The sequence below is a fragment of the Sarcophilus harrisii genome, chromosome 4, assembly GCF_902635505.1.
Source record: "Sarcophilus harrisii chromosome 4, mSarHar1.11, whole genome shotgun sequence".
Lineage (NCBI taxonomy): Eukaryota > Metazoa > Chordata > Mammalia > Dasyuromorphia > Dasyuridae > Sarcophilus > Sarcophilus harrisii.
The window spans coordinates 304126035-304149143 of NC_045429.1; the positions used below are offsets into that span (position 1 = coordinate 304126035).

Consider the following 23109-nt stretch of genomic DNA (forward strand, 5'->3'; position numbering starts at 1 on the left):
CACTGTGTCTACCAATAACAATAAAATTATACTACCTATGAAAACATTCCCAGAGCTTCTGGAGGGAGCCCAGGCCTCCTACTGTCCCTGATGAAAACATCACCTTGGAAGACCAAAGACTCTACCATCATGGAAAATGAAGTCAATCTGACCTTGACTCCTCCATCCTTGCAGCCATAATTTCTGTACAACATAATCACACGTTATATCCAACTGTTTTCTTGGGAGCCATTAGGTCTCTAAGCTTGTAGACCAAAATACTTTTAAAACCCTGCAATACAGACATATAATATTCAAATTCAAAATAAAAGACTCAAAGGAGACATGAGAGCCATCTTAAAGTATTTGAGCATCATTATGGATGAGGGATTAGATTTGCCTTATTCACCCCAGAGGGCAGAATCAGGAGCAATAAGTAGGAGTAATAGTGCAGCAAATAGGCTTGCTGTCAGAAATTCTTCATGATAATTAGAGTGTTTCAAAATAGAATGGACTGCTTTGGAAGGAAGTGGGCTGCCCTTCACTAGATGTCTTCAAGTAGGATGGATGACTCTTTTTAAGGTATTATAATAGAAGTATGAGAGCTGCCTGGCATCTTGGGATTTGTAGTTCATAAGGATAAGAGGATTCCCCTCTTAGCCCCAGGAAGCAATTTGGGAAGATGGAGATCTCTGATAGAAATGACTCAGGAGCCAGAGTTCTTAAACCCACAGATTGAAGTGATGGGGACAATAGCTGAGCAGCAAGCAATGGGATTAGCCTTCCCCAGCTTTACCCAGAATTTAATGAGTTGAACTAGAAAGAAACAGACCAGTGAGAGATTAAGGATGGCACCTGCCCTCCAGGCAACTCAGGGCAAAATCCACCAGCTTTTTCCCAATTCTTAAGGGAAGTGAGGGAAGTTCTAAGGGAAGATCTGGCATCCTTTCCCCAACTTGCCCTGCCAACGTCTGTCTATTTGCAGACTCTGTTAAATATACTCCATTGCTTCATTACCCAAATGTTTCCAGTAACCTAAATTTTGCCTTAGCCATGAAGAGGCCAGAGGATCCCTAGAAATAAACAAATTTAATTAAGGAAAAAAATCAAAACCTCTGCTAAATGTAAGGAGTTTCCTAACTGGGGTCTAAGCAAATTAGGACTATACCCCTAACTTTTCATTTCATATAAATTCCATAAACAGCAAAGGAAGAAAGCACTTGGACCTGAGGGGCCATTCATTATATTGCCCATTAGCTTAAAGAAAAACAAAAACACACATTAATTGTGAAACAGTGTATGACTGATTAAATCTCCAGAGACCAAGAGGGTAGAAAGGTAGGGAAGAAAGAATAAACAATAAAAAGAATACTTTGGTCACCAACCAAACCTTTCCTCGTCCATTTGGGGTTAAAACGTTTTAGAGTAGGGATTCCTTTTTGTTATAAAAGTCTTTTTTACTGAAAAAAAATTCTGTGATCCTGTGTAAACTGGGATGGGGGGAACTTTAGAGATCACATAATTCAAACCCCACATTTTATGAACGAATAAACTGGATTCCTCTTATAACTTTCTCAAAGTTACAAAGGTTTTAGGTAATCAAGCCTAGATCTGAAACCAGGTCCTTTCACTTCAAATCCAACCCTCTTCCCAATATAAAAATGAGAATGAAAAGCAGAGTGTATGTGAGAAGGGCCCAGCAACTCTCTCCCAGAAGTGCTATTAACCCATAGCACATAATCCTGTTAAATATTAATCCTTATTTAGCTGGAAGGCAAGGCAGCTCTTGTGATAAAGCCCCTGAGAAGTAATAAAAGGCAACAGTGATTGATAAAGTGGAGAGTCATGCTAATAAAATCCTGCTGTATTGAAGGTCAGGTCAAGCCCCAGCAATCAAGAAAGAGTAGCCATCTTAGGGAATGGCCTGCTGGACTTACAGGCCGGGGAGTGGGGAGTGTACAATGATTTTAAACTGAGGAGCTGGCAGACATGCCACAAGCCCCAGTACCTACTCTACCCCAGAATCTCCCTGGGCAAGACAGTTCTTTCTTGCTCTTGCTCTGGGATCAATAAATATACAAGCATTTATTAAGCTGCCATTATGTACCATAATGATACCAGGCAGAAAGTATTTGAGGATACAAATAAAAGATGGCAACAGCCTCTGCCCTCAAGGATCTTACCATCTAAGAGAAACATTTACCTATTCATATTGTGCATCCACTTTTTAGAACTCCTATAAAAGTGCTTGGGAAAGAGCTAGAGGAAGATTGAAGAGCCTGCTTATATGCCACTTTATACTATTTACTTTGGAATCCTGTTTCTCTTTCATCTGTCTTTAATTTGTTAAACAAATTATTGCTGTTACTCTTTTATGAGAGGAAAGGATGATGGAATTCTCAGTCACCATATGCTTTATTCTAAAATAAATTCATACACCTTTTTTTAATCTTAAAAAAAAAAAAAAAAAGCTTAGGGACAAGCCCCTTTCCCAAATCTCACAAAGCTCCAAAGGATTTCAGATTTTAGAAGAGGACAAATTCCCTGAGTATTTTTTTTAATCCTGACATTAAAGATCTTTGTTTATTCCTGTACACCCTGGCCTATCAATGAGATGTGCTTCGCTATGGAGGTGAGAGGGGCCACAAAAAAACAAATTAAATGCTGCAGAATCCTTGTTGAACATCTTTTCTATTCTAAGGCCTTAGTTGGACTTAGCCATTACAACCACTGAGTGTTAAGGCATAACTGATGGCCTGGGTCTTTCCTTAGTCAAAGGACAATACTTTTTCTATTACAAATGGCTTGTAATTCCTAGTGACAAATGTGAAGATTGGTTCGAATATATCTCTTAAATAAATATGCTAGATCATTGTGGAATTTTTCCTCTGCAAATATTCTAGGATCAGATAGAAAGGGTATAGCCCAAGGACTTTGCTCTTCCCTTCTGATCACATCTCTCTGCAACAAGTTTTCCTATGCATTTCAACATGAAGTGTCCACGAGTTCTCCTGTCTTCTGTGGCTCTGCTCACCCTCTTCCTCCTAGTTACTGGAGCTCCTTTCCAGAGGCAACTCCCCAGGAACAAGTTGCTCCTGATTTCTTTTGATGGTTTTCGTTGGAACTATGACCAAGATGTAAATACTCCCAATTTGGATTCCATGGTTAAAGATGGCGTGAAAGCTCACTACATGATCCCAGCTTTTGTCACCATGACTAGCCCCTGCCACTTCACCCTGGTTACTGGTGAGTACCTTCTCAGGTTTGGGGAAAGAGAGACAAGAACAAGAGAACCTCCAAAGAAACCATTCAGTCAGGCAGCAGTGTTGAGTGAGTAACCAAGGTAGGTAGAATTCTATGTAAAATGCTATGGAGCAGGGAGTAAAGGACAAATATTAGATATACTACCCCTAATCTCAGCCAATTTATAATACTGGAAAGATGAAATAAATACCTTCAGAATACTTACTAGGGAAAATGCAAATAATTGATGGTGAATATAATAATAATAATAAATTATATATTTGTCATCTATTATTATATAATTATTATTAATAATTCTGAAATAATAATAGCTGACATTGATATAATGTTTTAATATTTTCTATTTAGAGTCTCTCAACAATCCTGTAAGGTAGGGACTATGGGCATTCTTATTTTACTGACAATGGAACTGGGATTTATAAAAAAAATTACTTGCTCAAGTTTACAGATTAAGTGTTAGAGATGAGATTTGAACCAGATTTGGATAACTTCATGTCCAACATTCCACCAACCACACAATAATCCCTTTTTTTTGCTAAAACATGTCTCTTTAACTTCATAATCCTTTCAATCAAATGAATAGAATTTAATTTTCAGATTTTAGAAGGCAACAGCATAATGAATAAATAGTTCTCCTACTACTTCTCTTCTTCTTCTCCTTCTTCCTCTCTTTTTTTCCTTCTCCTTCTTCTTCCTGTTCATCATAATGATAAATAGCATTTATATAGTGATTTCAGGTATGCAAAATACTTTACAAATATTATCACATTTTATCCTTATAACAACATTGTAAATCAATGTTCAATCAAATCAAAAAAAAATTTTTTTTTTATTCCCATTTTAGAGAAGAGGAAAGTTCAATGAAAATTAAGCAACTTGGCTCAGTGAAGTTCCATCCAGTAAAATTATATTATCTTTTAAAGGACATGATTATTATATTTAAGCAAAACAGAAACACTTCTCAACTATCTAATATTCATTTTCCAAATCTCTGAACATAAAGTCCAAACTAAGTAGAATCATAAACCCATTGACCCAGAAGAGACCATAGAGATACCTTCCCAAGTACTGAATCAACCTAGAATACAAAACTTCAGAGATTCACCCAGAAAGGCTTCCTTGAAGAGGTAAACTCATTTTTAATATGCATTTATTAAATTCTTACTATGTCCCAGGTGTTAAGCACTTGACAAATATTTTTTCATTTGAGCCTAATAACCATCCTGGGAAGTAGATATTATTATTATCCCCATTTTACAGATGAAATTGAGGCAGACAGAGATTAAATGACTTGCCCAGAGGTGGTATAACCAATAAATGTCTGAGATCTGATTTGAATTTAGGTGTTCTTGACTCTGAGTCCAGTATAACTTAGGAAGGTAAGAGCATCATGATTTGATTTCTCTGTTTTTGTTCCTTCCACTGCCCATTTTTTACTTTCTGCCTACTTATCTATCTATTTAGATAGATAGATAGATAGATAGATAGATATATTCCCTTATCTCTTTACTGTGGTCTCTCGTCTCTTTCCTTCACTGGTGTCATCATCCCCAGCTTTTCTGACTCTACTCAGAATCCTGGCTGTACTATCTCCCATTACTATACCACAACTATTTCTTATTCCTACAGGGAAGTATATTGAGAATCATGGTGTTGTTCACAACATGTACTATAATACCACCACCAAAGTGAAGCTACCCTATCATGCCACACTGGGAATTGAAAAGTGGTGGGACAATGGCAGCCTGCCCATTTGGATCACTGCCCAGAGACAGGTAACATTGCCTTGCCTACTAAGGAAACATGGACAGAATTATAACAAGGGTGTTTGCACTCAGGGCAACTACCACATCCTGGCCCAGGGATAAAGTGTCAGGGAAGGAGGGTAAAAAGAATATTATTGTCAGGGGATATTCTGGGGAGGTCACTGAAGTCAGAAGGGCAAAGGAAAAGAAGTTCACCCTGGTGGAAAAGACAGTATGGCAGGAATTCCTCCCAGCATCATTAGCTTCCTATTAGTCTTGCTAATTAAGTAATAAGTTCTCTTGTTTCTTTGTTTTTATATTATTAGAGCACCACAGGTGCTAATATCTTTTAAATTTGGCACCCTAAAATACAAATAATATTACATTTTAAAACTATGTCAATATGTGGCCTTGAAAGATCCTTGGTTAGAGCTTTGAAAAATGAGAGAAATCCAGGATGTGCAGAAGGTGTGGTCCATGTGGACTTCACTTGAGTTAGATATTTAGAACTAACTTTAGTATTAAGTGGGATTCAGGACTCAGTGTGGAGCCTGGAGGAGCCAAGTCTTGCCACAGACTCATAAATACTTTGGCATAACTCTGTTTAAACCATGTATTCATGAGGGGTAACCAAAAAGCTTTGATATTCATGTTTACAACTATAGGACAAACAAAGATTGTTCCATTATTAAGCACTGTATTGTGTTAGTTAAGTGCTGGTCCTGTGTTTCTGTGGCTTGAGAAATGACAATCAGAGAAATCTTCCAAGGTCCTTTTTTTGGTGATACATCAAAAGAGGAAAGGAGTAGGTTCTTGGAAACCTGAGTTCAAATTCCTGATCTGGCACTAATTATCTGAGCAACCTTATACATGTTACATCCCCTCTCTCAGTCTCAGTTTTCCCATAAAGATTGAACCTATGATTTTAAAGATACCGGGAAAACCCAAGTGTGAAAACTCCCTTTTCTAAAAAATTGGCATCTTCTCTATAACTTGGAATCTTAGAGAGTTGTCTAGATTTGAGGTATCTTGCACTTTTTCCAGAGATATATGTGACTCACAACAGTCTCTGAGTGCCAACAGAACCAGATAAAAATGTAATTGGGAAATATTTAACAAAATAAATAAAACACAGTAAAATACAAATAATATTACATTTTAAAACTATGTCAATATGTGGCCTTGAAAGATCCTTATGTGTGATCTGGTGGCCCCCATTTCTATTTGAATTTCAAACCACTGGCTAAGTGCATTAAGAACTTGAGGGACTTGTTAAGGATCAAATAGTCAAGGTGTTACAAGTCTTGAATCCAGTCTTCTTAAGTGTTTAGGCCAGCCCTGCCTGGGCCAGCTTTCCCATCTTTAAAATAAAAGGAGTTGGACATAGGTAAACTCCAGGACACTTTCTCCTTCTCTGAAGTTATGATTCTGTTAATATTTGAGGCTAAGATACCAATACTGAGCATTTGACCAGAGTGTGGATAATTAATTGATCTTAGGAGACAATGTGCATTTTTTCAAATTCCTCCCATCCCAAGGCTGGATAGCTTAATACTATAGTATAGCTTACAGAAATGAATACTGGATTTGGGCTAGGAAGATCAGAGTATTCAAATCCTTCCTTTGCTACTTGTAACTATGTGACTTTGGGAAATCATTTCTCTCTCTAGCAATCAGTTTCCCTTAGCAGTAAAGTAGCGGTGAGGAGTTAGATAAGATGATCTTTTAGAGTTCCCTACCAATCCTAGATGCACAGGTTATTTCCTAGTTTAGAAGAAACCAAAGGTTTTATAGAAAAGTCTTACTATGATGGGTTCTCATTAACCAAGTATTCATCATCCAAGTCTTTGCAGTAACTAAGTTGTATTTTGTTTCTGTGCAGACCTATGGTTGCAGTGAAAGAGAAAATCCAAAACAGATCACATGCATATATGTGTGTGTACATGTATGTAAATATATACATGTCTGTGTATATATACATAAATATGTATATATATGTATGTCTGTGTGTATATATATATATATATATATATATATATACACAAATATATACTGAATATCAATTTTATCTAGATTTTTTAATTGAGAATTGTTTTTAAACTTCAATAATATTTCTGGATATATTTTTTTTCTTCAACAGTATTTTATTTTTCCAATTACATGTAGAAATAATTTTCAACATTCATTTTTCTAAGATTTTCAGTTCCAATTTTTTCTCCCTCCCTCTTTGCCTGACCTACTCTGTTTGCAAGACAGCAAGCAATCTGATATAGGTTATACATATACACTCATTTTAAACATATTGCCATATTTGTGTTGTGAAAAAAAATCAGAACAAAAGAGGAAAACCATGAGAAAGAAAAAATAAACAACCAAAAAGGTGAAAATAGTATGCCTCAAACAGCCTTCAAACTCCGTAGCTCTTTCTCTACATACAGATGATATTTTCTGTCCCAAGTCTATTGGAATTGTCTTGGATCACTGTATTGCTGAGAAGAGATAAGATTACCATAGTTGATCATCACACAATCTTTCTGTTCAAGGACCCTTTTTTATGGACATAGTGGATAGAGCATTAGGCCTAGAGTTAGGAAAATTAATCTTTCCGAATTCAAATCTAGCCCTAGACATTTACTAGCTGTATGACCTTAAGCAAGTTACTTTTGCCTGTTTACCTCACTTTCCTCGGTAAATGGGCTAAAGAAAGAAATGGCAAACCATTCTAGTAGCTTTGTAAAGAAAACCCCAAAATGGGGCTTCAAAGAGTCAGATATAGCTAAACAACAACAACCGTTTTATGCCGTTTAAGTCTTAAATAGTTTCTTGAAACATTGAGAAGTTAATTCATTTGCTCATGGTCACACAGTCAATATGTATCAGAGGCAGCCCTTTTAAAACTGAGGTTTTCCTGAGGTCAGTTTTCTATCCACAATTCCTTATTGCCAGTCTATGAAGTTATATGAGGAAAGAAATAAAAGTCATCCTGACATGAAAACATTTACTAATAAAGTTATGAAATTATTAAAAACTTATAGGTATTAAATTTATAAAATCATTCCCAGTTTAAATAACCTTTCCTACTTCAAACTAGAATCTATTCCTGCTCATCCCCTTCTATCAGCAGCAAGTCACTAACTGATTGTCCTTAGGCACTTCTAAAGAGGACAATTCAAAATGTCAAAGGATTAAGAAATTCAGAAAAACTGATGAAATAAATTGATATTCCTCCTTATGGTCATGCTGCAAAAGTCAGATGTGAAATGAAGAATTCATTATCATGCTATGCTAGCCCTCCTCCCAAATTTTTTTGATTCATTCATTTTCCTTTTAAGAATTAGCACGTAACTGAAATTATATTTGTATCCAAAGAAAGGCCTAATAAAAAGAAGTATGTAGAGTATAATTTTACATATATATATAATTATTTGTTTCTAATAGTAGTTATCTCTAGGGTGGAGGGAAGAAAAAGAAGGAAAAAAATAAATTTACATAATAATTCTATTATATATTTTTAAAATACAAGTTGTACATAATAGATTTGCAGTTTCATGTACAACTATCTTTTTTATTATATCATATTATGGAAATGTTTTTATTCCATAAATTGAAAATGAAATAAATACATTTTTAATATATAATATAGAGAAAGCCTATTTTTATAATATGTAGATTTATTTTTTTAAAATAAAGTCCTAATCAAACCTTTTTTTTTACTATTTACTATGAAATCTTGTTCCCCACTTTAAGTGATTTCACTTTTTTTACAATAGTAATTATCCTCAAACAATGAAGACCCCCTGGATTCCAGTCCTGCTGTGATAATAATTGTCACAAAGCACTTTCACATTCATTATCTCATTTGAGTCTCAAAATATAAAACTGGTATTCTTACCCCCACATACAGAGAGGGAAACAGACTCAGAGAATACAGAGATGATACAGCAAAAGAGTGAAAGAGATGAAGCTTGAACTCAGATCTCCTGATTTCCAGGTTTATCCAGGTTTAAGATTAAGGACTGCTCTCATAGTAAAGAACAAAAGAAAATTCACAAACAAAAATAGTGTAAATCTAAGAGCCCACTCCTACATAATAAATAGAGTAAACACAAATGTGAGTTTCCCTTAGTTGGATAATACATAGCAGAAAGAAAAGGCTAATAACTTGATAACTGACATCATCTATCACTGTGTGAGTGCTCAGTCTATAGCTAGATCAAAGGGATGCTGATGTGGGTCAGAAATTAAATAGAGAAAGAAAATGGGGATGGGTGGTTACCTAAATATATTGGATGAGTGGATAGATAAATAATCTCACCAATGTGAATAATCCTTTCAGATCATCACTCACTGTAATCCTCTGGTTCTTTTAATATTTTAAAGATACTAGAGAAATGCCAAAGAACTGAGTAGACAGAGGCAAGATAGTGAATAGAAAGTCTATCTCAGAGTCAAATATGCTTCCAATACATATCAATTATGTGACTATGGCAAGTCATTTAACCTCCAATGTCCCTGAGTAACTCTATAAATTGCCACCATTGAGGCAGCTGTAGTTATTGATTGGCATTGGTAAAGGGATTTTCTTTACAGGGAGTCCTTATATCAATGAAATCACGGGTTCAATTAAAAAAAATGTCAACAGGGCGATCTTTGCACTATCCATCCATTATCTCTCAACTCTGTATAACTCTCATACTTCCTTTTTCTTTGGCAATACTTTTACTGATGCATTTTTATTCTATTTAATAGTTATAGTTATTCTCATTTTTATAGCAATTGAGGTTTGCAAAATGCTGGGAGGATGTAGAATGAATCTTATTATCCCCATGTACAAAGAGGAAACTGATGCTCAAATGGGTTAAGTGACTTTCTTGGGTCCCTCAAACAAGTTAAGACTCAGAGCTAAAATTCAAATTCAGTCTCTCTTGATTCTAACTCCAGCCCTCTTTCCATTAGGCCATGAAGCCTCTTCACAGAAGTTTATGGTAGAAAACAAATGGAGAAAGGAAGCACAACACTAATGAAAAGAACCCAGACGCTTTACTAAATCTCAGTCAAAGGATCTGGTTTCTAGTCCCAGATCTGACCCTAATTAAGGTTGTTAATTTATGCCATAATGATAATTATAACATCTTGTAACATAACACTCTTCAGTATTCAAAAATGATTTTACATTGCAGTTGAGTAACTTTGATAACATAGTTCCAAACTGCTTTCCAGAATAACAGAACCAATTCATAGTTCCACTAACAGTGTATCAAATGAGCCAACATTTGTCATTTTCCATTTTTGTCAACTTCTCTAATCTTATGGGTATGAGGTAGATCTTCAGATTTACTTTAATTTGCATTTCCCTTTTTTATTTGGAGCATTTTTTTTCAAAACTGTTTTAAATACCCTTTGACCCAACAACTTGACTTATACCTCAAAGACATTAAAGAAAGAGGAAAAGGATCTATATGCACAGAAATATTCGTAGCAATTCTTTTAATGGTAGCAAGGAATTAGAAACTAAGAGGGTACCTATCAATTGTGAAATGTTTGAATAAATTATAGCTATTGATTTTAGCCATTCTGAGAAATAGCTTCCTCCTATGTAAAATGAGGATAACAATTTTTCTCTACTTATATCATAAAGCTATTCTAAAAATAGCATAAGGTCAGAAATATGATGCTCTTTGTAAAAAAAATAATTTTTTATTCTCCCCAATTACATGTAAAAATAATTTTAGCATTCTTTTTTTTCAAATTCTAAATTCCAAATTCTCTCCTTTATTCCTCTCTCAGCCAAAGTGAGACGGCAAACAATTTCACATAAGTTATGCATGTCTAGTAATGCAAAACATTTCCACATAAGTCATGCTGTGAAAGACAATACAGATAACAACAAAAAAAAGTAAAGAAAAAGAATACTTTAATCTGCATTCAGATACTAATGGTTCTTTCTCTGGAGATGGATAGTATTTTTCCCTATAAGTCCTTCACAATTGATGTGGATCATTATATTGCTGAGAGTAGCTAAGTTATTCACAGTTGATCACCAGACATTGCTGTTACACACAGTGTTCTCCTGGTTCTGTTCAATTCACTTTGTTTCAGTTCATGTACGTCATTCCAGATTTTCCTGATAGCATCAAGAAAATTTATAGCATCTTGCTATAAATGCTCATTGAAAAAACAAAGATTTTATAATAAAGCAAAATCATGGATAGATGGATGAGCAAATAGATGAATGTTGGGGGGGGGGGGGAAGGATATCAAGAAGTAAGCCAGATAAACAGAAAAAATATTGATGGACTGCAAGCATCCTTTGATCCATCTGCTAATTTTTCTTTTCAGGGCTTAAAAACTGGGTCATTCTTTTACCCAGGTGGTAATGTCAGCTACCAAGGTGAGTATGTCACTATGAGCAGGAAGGAAGGAATAATTCATAAGTACAATGATGAGAAAGAATGGAGGCAAAATATTGACACAGTGATGAAGTGGTTCACAGAAGACGGCCTGGACTTGGTCACCCTCTATTTTGGGGAGCCAGATTCCACAGGTCACAAGTATGGTCCTGAGTCCCAAGAGAGAAAGAACATGGTATCACAGGTGGACCGAACTGTAGGTTACCTCCGGGAAAAGATTGAGATGTATAACCTCAAGGATAACCTCAACTTGATAATTACATCTGACCATGGTATGACCACTGTTCTAAAGAATGCCAGTGATTTGGTCGAATTTCACAAGTTTCCCAACTTTACCTTCAAGGATATTGAGTTTGAACTCCTAGACTATGGACCTAATGGAATGCTACTTCCCAAAGAAGGGAATCTCGAGAAGGTGTATGAGATCCTTAAGAATGCACATCCTAAACTCCACGTCTACAAGAAGGAATCTTTCCCTGAGCGCTTTCACTACGCCAATAATAACAGAATTACTCCACTGGTCATGTATAGCGATGTGGGCTATGTCATTCATGGGGTAAGGTGGCCTGATGGGGGAATGGGGGAGGGAACTGGAAAGGAATAAGCATTCATTTAGTACCTAACATGTACCAGGCACTATGCCTATTATCTCATTTGAGAGGAAGTATTCACTAAGCATTAATTTATCTATACAGGGAGTGTTTGGGAGGGTAACAAATTAATTTAGTTGTGGAATAGTTCTAGAAACAAAATCTGTTGACAGCATCCAAAAGCAATAATTTGGGAGGGCCTGGGCTAAATCCAAGAAAGGTGTCAGGAAATTTTGGGGTAAAATAGAGACATCAAAGATACAGAAAGATGAAGTGTATGTGTGTCATATATGATTCAGGAAGAAGGTTCATGAGAGATACAGGATAAGGGAAGTTCATGATGCATGTGTATCAGACCCAAGTAGTAAGGGTGAATGGTAAAGAATATGTGTCAGGCACAGAAGAGAAAGCTTTATGGAGGAGCAGATACAAGATAAGAGGAATAATGACAAAGGCTGAGACTATGGGAAGCTATTAGACACAGCCCAGAGTGGTAAATATTCAGATAGCATTGAAAGGAACCGTGGGAGAGGAGGGTAGACAAACAGAGTAAGAAAGGCAATTGTAGAAAGCATAGTATGGGGAAGACTCGAGGAGTAGAAAGAAAATATCAAATTTACAGCATTAGGAAAGTGATGGGAAAGAATAAAAGATATGAAGATAATCATGTGTGAGTGTATATTGGCGTATTGTGTGATATAATAACAATGTGTGATCCATGTAAACACAGTAGAACAGAAGGATCATAGGATCATAGATTTACACCTGAAAGAACTAAATTAAGACCTTGATAGATTTGGTCACTTGCCTAAGGTCACCTAAGTAGACAGGATTTCGTACCCAGGTTCTTGACTTTAAACCTAACACTTTCCACCGTACAGAAAGAATATGCCTCTTGATCTGAGCTCTTGAGATGGAGTCTCCTTTTCCTACTTCCTCCATTAAGGAATTGGATTTCCTTGGTGCAGGGAGCTCCATAAACCAAAAAGCATTTTCTTTTTGGGTGCAATTTAGAGTCAAAGCTGCCTAGAACATTGAGAGGTCAAGCAAGTTGCCCAGTCATAGAGCCAGTATACACTAAAATCAGGAATATGGATAAATTAAAGTTTTATATGACTCCTCTCGTGGCTTCTTTCACCTTTGCCAGTTTTTCCTAGCATCCACATTTCCTCACAAACACACCATTATAGCCAATGGAAGACCAAGGTTCTGGAGCCCAAATTTTGGAAAGCCTGTCACTCAGTAGGTGATCTTTTTCTATTCTCGAGTATCACCACAGACTTTTTACGACTCTTACTCAATACACAGTTTGCATGAAATATCAGTCACTATATCGGGACTCCGTGTATGTGTATGAGTGTGTGAGTGTGTATGTGTGTTTTGAGAATAGAACATGATGAAGAATTGTAGCTGACTGATAGGAGAAAAACTAGGGAACAGATGAACCAGGAGCCAAGAACAGAGCAGAGGAAATAACTAAAACAAGAAAGGGAACATTAGGGAACTGGAGAAGCTAACATGTATAAGAGAAAAAGCACAGGATTTGAAACAAGAGGACATCAGTTCAAGTCCCAGTTCTGTAATTTACTACCTATGTGAGCTATGTTAAACAAGTCACTTCCCCATTGGGGGCCCCTGTACTTCCTATAAAATGGAGGGATTAAACTAAATTATCTCCTACGGTCCCTTTCAGCTCAAAATCTTATTTTTAAAAAATGCAATTTCTGGATTGGTAGCTCTCCTCATTTATTTAGATTTATAAGTCATGAGGATGAATATTCATTGAATGCCTATCTCTAGGACCAAGAATTTTTTCTAAAAAAAAAAAAATCTGAGTCTTAAAATCTTTTTGCTCTCTCTCATTTCTGTGCCCTTGACTACAATGGAGAAGGGTTAAATGCAGGCAAGAGGCTGGAAGAAGATACTGGAAGAAGAAGCAGCTTTCCTCCTACCCCAGCAATATTAGCAATGGATGCAATTTTGTTTTTTCACAGAGATACAGCGTCCAATTTAACAAGGGGGAGCATGGTTTTGACAATGAGAACATGGACATGAAGACTATCTTCCGAGCTGTGGGTCCTGACTTTAAGAGTGGCCTGGAAGTAGAACCCTTTGAGAGTGTCCATGTGTATGAGCTTCTTTGTAAACTGCTGGACATCAAACCAGAAGCCAACGATGGGAACTTAACGATCACTCTGCCCATGCTACGTTCAGGTGCCAGAGGGGATTCAGACCCGAGTTGTTCTTTGTTCTTACAAGTCTAGCTTGCTCCTTCCTTCCTTCCTTTTCAATTTTCTCTCTCTCTCTCTCTCTCTCTCTCTCTTTCTCTCTCTCTCTCTCTCTCTCTTTCTCTTTCCCTCTCTCACTCTCTTTCTTTCTCTTTCTCTTTCTATCTCTTTCTGTCTCTCTGCCTCTCTGTTTCCTCTGTTTCTGTCTCTGTCTCTGTCTCTGTATGACTTCTAACTCTGTCTCTAGCTCATTCTCCGACTATCTTTCTCCCTCTGTCTGTCTGTCTCTGTCTTTCTTTCTCTGCCTCCATGTCTCTCTCTGTCTCTCTCTGTTTCTGTCTCTGCCTCTTTGTCTCTCTCTATCTCTTTCTGTCTCTACCTTGTCTCTCCCTCTCTCTCATTTCAAGTAAGTCTGTGCACAGGTATGAAGGATGACATTGTTTTCTCTCTCTCTCTCTGTGTCTCTCTCTCTCTCTCTCTCTCTCTCTCTCTCTCTCTCTCTCCCTCTCCCTCTCCCTCCCTCCATCCCTCCCTCCCTCGTCATGTGTTGACTAAAGATGTATTTGGGTATCCAAGGGGTAAGGTAAATTCCTGTTGAAACAGTGACATCTAGTGGAGTTAAAAGACATCATAGTTTACGTAGGAGGCACATTCCCACTTCTTTCACTTTGCAAAGAACACTACAAAATCTTGGGAAACAAGGGCCACCAATTCCACAACACAAACCATCATATGCAAAAGTATTGTCCATAACCAGTCTCTCACTTATTATCCTCTCTCCCAGCTCTCTGAGATGATCATATAGCACTTAAAGTTTGCAAATCACTTTGCAAATATTATTTTATCCTCCCAACAACCCTGGACCTTTTCTATAAAGTGGGGGGCAATAATAGCACCTACTTAACCAGGGTTTGTCCAGAGTCACACAACTAGTAATTAATTGAGACTGAATTTGAACTCAGGTCTTCCTGATTCCTGTGGGTCACTAAATAGTATAATGAATACAACACTGGGCTGTGAATCAGGAAGACTCATCATGATTCCAAATCTGACTTCAGACACTTACTAACTTTGTGAAGCTGGGAAACTTTACCTTGCTCAGTTTTTTCATCTGTAAAATCAACTGAAGAAAGAAATGGCAAACCACTCTAGTATCTCTGCCCGAACACCCAAATGGGGTTCCAAAGAGTAGGGCACAACTGAAACAGCTCAACAATTTACTGACTTCAGCTCCAGCACTCTATTCTCTAGATTCCAAACAATAACAAAACCACAGCAATTAAAATAATAACTTATACATCAGATGTTTGAGCTGAATGTCAGAGTGAGATTTCAAAGGTTATCAAGGTTAAACAAATTGCTTAAATTCACAGTACAAACTCTTGTTTTGTTTTCCACTTAGATAACCTAGACGAAGTTCCTATAATTCACCCAATCCTAAGGTCAGACTCCTCCAAAGAGCATTTTAGGACCTACATGATTTTTTTCACCTTAAAAATGCCCATGTCACATCCAAAAGTCTGACTTAAAATCACCAAGGTTAATCTGTACTAGTTTGAAGAAATTGTCCCAAAACATTTTAAAGAATTATAGCTAACTTAACTGTCTTCCAGGAAAAATCTCAAACCTCAGTAATTCCAGGCTATAATAGTTTCCAAGATACTCTCCCATTCGGAAAAGAAATGAAGATATATATTCCCTCAATCTGCATTCTAGATTGATTTCATCTTCACCTTGGCCAAAGACTGTTCTAGTTTGCTAGAAATTTTTTGTTTGTTTGTTTGTTTTTGTTTTCCTTAGGTTCTTCCCATCTGTCATATGGGAAGCTGCCTTTGGGACTCATGATGGCCATGATCTTACTGAGGACAATCTTCTAACATCCACCATCATTCAAGGTGAGTATTCACTGGAAATGTAATAAAGGGATAGGGACTGTCATTCTTGCTTCCCTGGCTCTCTTCTTCCTGAATTCAAGGGAGATCAAGACTGGATGAAAAAGAGAGACTGCATCCAATCTCTCCACACTCTAATCCATTCTTCACACAAATGCCAAATTAATCTTCCTAAGGCAGAGCTCTGATCCCACCACCTTCTTATGTGAAAACCTTCAACAACTCCCTATTGATTCTACAAATTCAAACTCTTCAGCCTGACGTATTAAGCCTTCCACAACCTGGTTCCAGCCTGTCTGCATTCTGGGACTGGTTTCATATTATTTCCTTTTGTGCCCTCTTTTATATTCTACCTGATCCAGACTAGTAATGATTCCTCATACTTAACATTCTCTCTCCTATCTCCCTTCAGGCCTTTGTAGAGGATGGACTCCTCCCCATCATCTCTTGGAATACTATATTCCTTCAAGGCTTAGCTCATGGGTCACCTCCCATAAGACACGCTTCCTGATCACCTCCATTATTAGTAGTCTCTCCCTCCTTAAATTACAATGTATTTATTTTTCTGTATGTTATGTGGCAAGCTACTTGAGGACAGGGAATGTTATTTTTTCTTTTTATTTCAAGTGTCTTTCATAAAGTAGTTGCTTAATAAATATTTGTTGAATTGAATTAAATTGAATAAAACAAGTGGCAATGGTTCAACTGAAAAGAACTCATTCTTATAGAGAGGACTCTGGAAACTAGAGAAAGGTTCTCTGGTTGCTCAATGAGCTAGCTTCCTGTTCTGGGTTCCTCCAAATTCCATATCATCAGTCCACTTGACTCTTCATTCTAGCATTATTAATTGCCTAAGTCAGAGTTGCCTCAAATGATGTGAGATTGTGGTTCATTCATTCATTCATTAAGCACCTGCTTTATACAAGTCTTTGCTTTCAAGAAGCTTATATTCTTCCTTTTTAAAATTTTGTTAAGAATTTTATTCCTGAAAAATGGGGGGGAATTAAAAAATTAAAATATCAATTTTCCTTTAGTTATTTCTTGGGTGAAGAGGGAAGAGAGAACAAGAGAACTAAACATGGTGCAAATAGGACTACCCCTTCTCTTGTGAGGAAACACATTCCTAAAATGGGATCATTTAATGGTTCCCCTACTATAACTGACAAAATAAATCACTTATAATGCAGAACACTTCATCAAAGGAGCACATACACACACATACACACACAAGCATAATACAAGATAGAGGGAATAATAAAGATAAAGAAGAGATCACAAAGATTTCAAAGAAAATAGGGAGAAAAAATCATTTTAGCTGGAGGAGTATAAGGAAAACTTCTTGAATAAGCTGAGTCTTGAAAGTTCAAGACTTGAAATGTCAGGGCTAACTTAAGTGAGTACCTCTTGAGGTAGATCAGGGTCAGAAATATTGGGGAAGATGGTTTACAATATTTGTCTGGTGGCCCTTAGGATAAACTTAGAGGCACTAGGTTCCCCATATATATAAATGAGATTTTAGCTTTTTATTTCTAATGCCTCTGAAAGTTGTCCAGATATCTGAATGTCCTATGTTTGAATGTAGCATTATAGTTGTATACATTTTCATTACATTCTGTAACAGTTAATACAAATCTTTCCATACATTTATTCATTTTTCATGACACAGAAATTTAATCTGTTCTTGAAATGTAATCTGTACTTGACATATATGTCAAGTACGGCCTAAATGTGACTTCCCTGAATTTCTAATGAGCTGCTTCAGATTCTTCGTTTAGATAATTTAATCCAAAGTTCAAGTTACTGTCAGGTGAGACCACCCTGTTCTCTTAATATCACTGGCCATGCAATCTAGAATACTGACTAGCTCTAGCACCAACTCCCTCATTCCACTCAGAGAATACCAGACACTCTATGAGAATTTGATAGGCCAAGGAAGCCTGTACTTGGGGAACTTTTAGCAAGAAAGGGAGCAACAATGGCCCTAAGGAAACTGCCTGGTGATTTAGCAGCATGAAGATTACTGGAGACCTAGCAGCCTCCATGTTTTTCTAGGAATGTTATCTCACTCTATTAAGAGAGACTTTGTCAAGTCACAGTTCTTAAAATCAAAATCAAAAAGAAAAAGTGTGTCTAGATCAAGGCTAAGTGCATATAGGTATGTGTGTATGTGTATGTATGTGAGTTTATCAACCAAAAATGAGGTTTCAATCTTGATTCTGTTTTTTATTTGCTGTGACCCTAGTAAGGCACTTTCTCCTCCTTTGGGCCTTAATCTTGCTATTCTTTAAATTAGGAAGTTGTACCAAATGACGCATTCCCAATTTTTTGACCCATTTGGTAATATGATCCATTGTATCTCAGAATAATGCTTATAAATGGCTAAAATAAAAATATATAAGATGACAAAGAAAACCAATTATATTGAAATACTATTATCAAAATATTTTTTAAAAACAAGTTTATGGACACACACACATACCCTCCCCCTCCCCCCGAGGGGTAGTAAGCCTTAGAACAGATTTTCTCTAAGGTCCTCTCAAGCTCTGATTTTCTTTGTCCATATGCCAATATCATGAATGTGAACACAACATAGGAAACATATATACTTTTATCTGGTTACATTTGTGAATTCCTGCTCCTTTGTCTCTGTGAAAAATTGTTCCCTGATGTAGAGACATGTAGTTATCACAGAAAATGTGTACTGTAAAAAGAGGATACTCTATTTTAATTCACTAAATAGCCATTAATCAAAGTAGGATTTATGAAATCTTTCCATTTTGCTATTCCAAAGGTCAGAAGCCACGATAACTATTCATAACCAAAGAAAAGAGGGAGAGGATCAGAGAAGATAAAATGGTTAATTTTGATTACATAAAATTATAAAGGTTTTGCACAAACAAACCAACACACTTGAAACTAGAAAGGCCAGAATTAGAACAATTAACTGGGGAAAACATTTATAGCAAGTTTCTTTGATAAAGATCTTCAAAATATACAAGGAACCGATTCAAATTTATAAGAATAACAGTCATCCCCTGACTGGCAAATGGTCAAAGGATATGAACAATTGATTCTCAAAGTAAATAATTTTTGCTAATAGTCATGGGAAAAAAATGTTCCAAATCACTAATAGTTAAAGAACTGCAAACTAAAGAAACTCTGGGATTTTACCTCACATTCATAAAATTGACATATAACAAAAATAGAAAAGTGACAAATGTTAAAACTTTTTTTAGGAGGAGGAAAGCTAGGAGAAAACATTATTGGAAGAGTTGTGAAACTGTCCAGCCATAACTGAAAAACAATTTGGAATCACAGTTATGTCCAAAAAGTCAATGAATTGTACATTCTCTTTTGACCCAGCGCTACTATTACTAGGCTTACTGATCATGGAGAACAAAATAAAAAGGAAAGGATTTTTATGTGCAAAAACATTTATATAAAATTTTTTATAATGGCAAAAAACTAAAAACTCAGGAGGTGCTCTTCAATTGAGGAATGACTGAACAGATTAATTTCTGTGTCATGAGAAATGAATATGGAAAGATTTGTATTAACTGTTACAGAATGTAATGAAAATGTATACAACTATAACTATAAACAATTTTGAAAGATTTAAGAACTCTGAAGAATATAGAAAATTATCAACAATTCCAGACTATCAATGACAAACTATGCTACCCACCTATTTACTATCAAAGAAATGGTCTCAAAATTCAGAGTGACACATATATTTTTGGACATGGGCAGTACAAGGTTATCATGTATATGCTACTTGGGTTTTATTTTTCTATTTTTTTTTCAGTGAGAAGGGGAGAAGCTGTGAGGAAGAAAAAAAAAGTTGTTAATTGGTGAAAAAAATTAAAGTGACATGAAAAATATTAATAAAAATGTTTTAAAGACAAATTAATCCTCTCAACCAGATAATAAGGTACATGTGGTTCACTTTTAAGGTACCCTTTCTATAGTGACTAAGTAAAGTAATCCTTGTTATAGAATATGACTGTTTCATGATTTCCAGGGGGCAAGTTTGCCACTGTGGCAGCAAAGTCCAGAACCAGTTTTGGATCTCTGACCTCCTCTTAATTCCCCTTGTCCTATGGAAACCTGAAGCACAGGAGACATTCACTTCACTTTCCATCAATGTTATCCAGTCTTCTCTCTTCCCAAGCCACAGAAAATGTATACCTGCCAAACATATTCCTAGAATAAAGCCCTTTCATGCTATTGGGTTACCCCATGCATCTTAGAAATGTAGAAAACACCACATTCCTGTCTTCTTCCCTTCCATGTTCTCATGTCAGCCATGCAATGCCACCTAAGAGATAAGAGATTCAGGAAGAAAGGCCTTACAAATTCCCATCTTTTAAACTTAGGATTATCTTTTTTTTATTAAAGCTTTTTTATTTTCAAAATATATGCATGGATAATTTTTCAACATTGACCCTTGCAAAACCTTGTGTTCCAAATTTTCCCCTCCTTCCCCCTACCCTTTCCCCTAGATGGCAAGTAATCCAATATATGTTCAACATGTTAAAATATGTGTCAAATCCAATATATGTATGCATATTTATACAGTTATCTTGCTGCACAAGAAAAATCAGATCAAAAAGGAAAAAATGAGTAAGAAAACAAAATGCAAGCAAACAACAAAAAGAGTGAAAAAACTATGTTGTGATCCACACTCAGTTCCCACAGTCCTCTCTCTGGTTGTAGATGGATCTCTTCATCACAAGATCATTAGAACTGGCCTCAACTATCTCATTGTTGGAAAGAGGCACATCCATCAGAATTGGTCATTGTATAATCTTGTTGCTATGTACAAAGACCTTCTGTTCCAAATTTTCCCCTCCAATATGTATACATATTTATACAATTATCTTGCTGCACAAGAAAAATTGGATCTAGAAAGAAAAAAACTGAGAAGGAAAACCAAAATGCAAACAAACAATAACAAAAAGTGAAAATGCTATGTTGTGGTCCACACTCAGTTCCCATAGTATTCTCTCAGCTCTCTTCTTCGCTGGACAATTGGAACTGGTTTGAATCAACTCATTGTTGAAGAGTCCCATGTCCATCAGAATTGATCATCGTCTAGTTTAGTTATTGTTGTATATAATGATCTCTTGGTTCTGCTCATTTCTTTTTAATTTTTTCCATTTTATTATTGTAGTCATTGTATACATTATTTTTCTTTATTTGACATACTTAATTTTACATTGGTTCTTTTTATTATAGCTTTTCATTTACAAAATATTTGAATGGGTAATATTTCAGTGCTGACCCTTGCAAAACCTTCTGTTCCAAATTTCCCCTTCTTTACCCCACCCTCTCCCCTAGATGGCAGGTATTCCAATACATGTTAAAATATGTTAAATCCAATATATGTATACATATCCATACGGTTATCTTGCTGCACAAGAAAAATCAGATCTAGAATGAATAAAAAAACCTGAGAAGGAAATCAAAAATGCAAGCAAACAACAACAAAAAGAGTGAAAATGCTATGCTGTGGTCCACATTCAGTACTCACAGGCTTCTCCCTGGGTATAGATGACTCTCTTCATCACTAAACAATTGGAATTGGTCTGAATCAATTTATTGTTGAAGAGAGCCACATCCATCAGAATTGAGTATCATATAGTCTTGTTGTTGCCATGTACAATGATCTCCTGGTTCTGCTCGTTTCACTTAGCATCAGTTCATGTAAATCTCTCCAAGCCTCTCTCAAATCATCCTGTTGGTCATTTCTTACAGAACAATAATATTCCATAATATTCATATACCATAACTTATTCAGCCATTCTCCAATTGATGGACATCCACTCAGTTTCCAGTTTCTAACCATTACAGAAAGGGGTGCCACAAACATTTTTGCACATGTGGGTCCCTTTCCCTCCTTTAATATCTCTTTGGAATATAAGCCCAGTAGTAACACTGCTGGATCAAAGGATATGTACAATTTGATAACTTTTGGAGCGTAGTTCCAAATTCCTCTCCAGAATGGTTGGATTTGTTCACAGTTCCACCAATAATGTATCAGTGTCCCAGTTTTGCCACATCACCTCCAACATTCATCATTATCTTTTTCTGTCATCTTAGCCAATCTAACAGGTATGTAGTGGTATCTCAGAGTTGTCTTAATTTGCATTTCTCTGATCAATAGTGATTTGGAGCACTTTTTCATATGACTAAAAAGTTTCAATTTCTTCATCTGAAAATTGTCTATTCATATCCTTAGACTGTTTATCAGTCCAATTCTAATTTTTAAGAAATTATTTTCATCAATCAGCTTTTGTAGCTCTTTTTCCATTTAGCCAATTCTGGTTTTGTAAGGTATTATTTTCATCAGTGTTCTTGTTTCTCTTTTATCAAGTTCTTAATTATCTTTTAATAATTTTCTTCTTTGCTTTCATTTCTTTAATTTATTTTCTACCACTCTTAACTGATTTTGAAAATTGTTTTTTATGTCTTCAAGGAATTTTTGTTGGGATTGCTTCCAATTCACAATTTTTTTTCCTTTGAACTATTTTGACTTCATTTGAAGCCAAAATATTTTGTCTTCTTCTAAATTTAGGTATTGATCTTCCTGTCATCATAGTAGATTTTGTATGTTTATGATCAAGACCTATTATTGGCTCTAACACTCCAGAATTCTTTTTGAAGTGTTATTATAAAGTTGTTTAGAGAATAATGTTGGAAGAACTTAGCTGAATCTCTACTCTGTCATCATCATACTTTGCTTTTAAAGAGAAAATCTGAGAGGAAACCACATTGTGGCTCTCATGTCTTTAATGGGTTCTTTATTACCCATTACTATGGCATAACTGATACAGTAGATTACTGGATCTGAAGTCAGGAAGAACTGAGTTCAATCATTGTTTCTGGTTCTTACTAGTAGTATAACAATGAGCATACCATCATAAATATGGAAATACATCTAGAACAATGGCATTTTAATATATAATGGATTACTTGCTCTCTAGGGAGAGGGGGAAGAA

General features: G+C 36.0%; 1 protein-coding gene across 1 annotated transcript; it reads left to right on the forward strand.

Annotated features, from left to right (window-relative positions):
* Positions 1–2963: 2963 nt before the first annotated feature.
* ENPP7 (ectonucleotide pyrophosphatase/phosphodiesterase 7) lies at positions 2964–16093 on the forward strand. Its single transcript, XM_012548617.2, has 5 exons — positions 2964–3225; positions 4873–5018; positions 11328–11954; positions 13983–14202; positions 16017–16093. The coding sequence occupies exons 1-5, from the start codon at positions 2970–2972 to the stop codon at positions 16091–16093; spliced, it is 1326 nt and encodes a 441-aa protein (XP_012404071.1). The 5' UTR covers positions 2964–2969.
* Positions 16094–23109: the final 7016 nt, after the last annotated feature.

What these genes read in the sequence shown, in the direction of transcription:
- ENPP7 (XM_012548617.2), top strand. Translation starts at nt 2,970, where the DNA reads ATGAAGTGTCCACGAGTTCTCCTGTCTTCTGTGGCTCTGCTCACCCTC. An exon ending in GGATCACTGCCCAGAGACAG is followed by an intron (nt 5,019 to 11,327) that starts GTAACATTGCCT and finishes TTTTCTTTTCAG; the next exon opens with GGCTTAAAAACTGGGTCATT. An exon ending in TGGGCTATGTCATTCATGGG is followed by an intron (nt 11,955 to 13,982) that starts GTAAGGTGGCCT and finishes GTTTTTTCACAG; the next exon opens with AGATACAGCGTCCAATTTAA.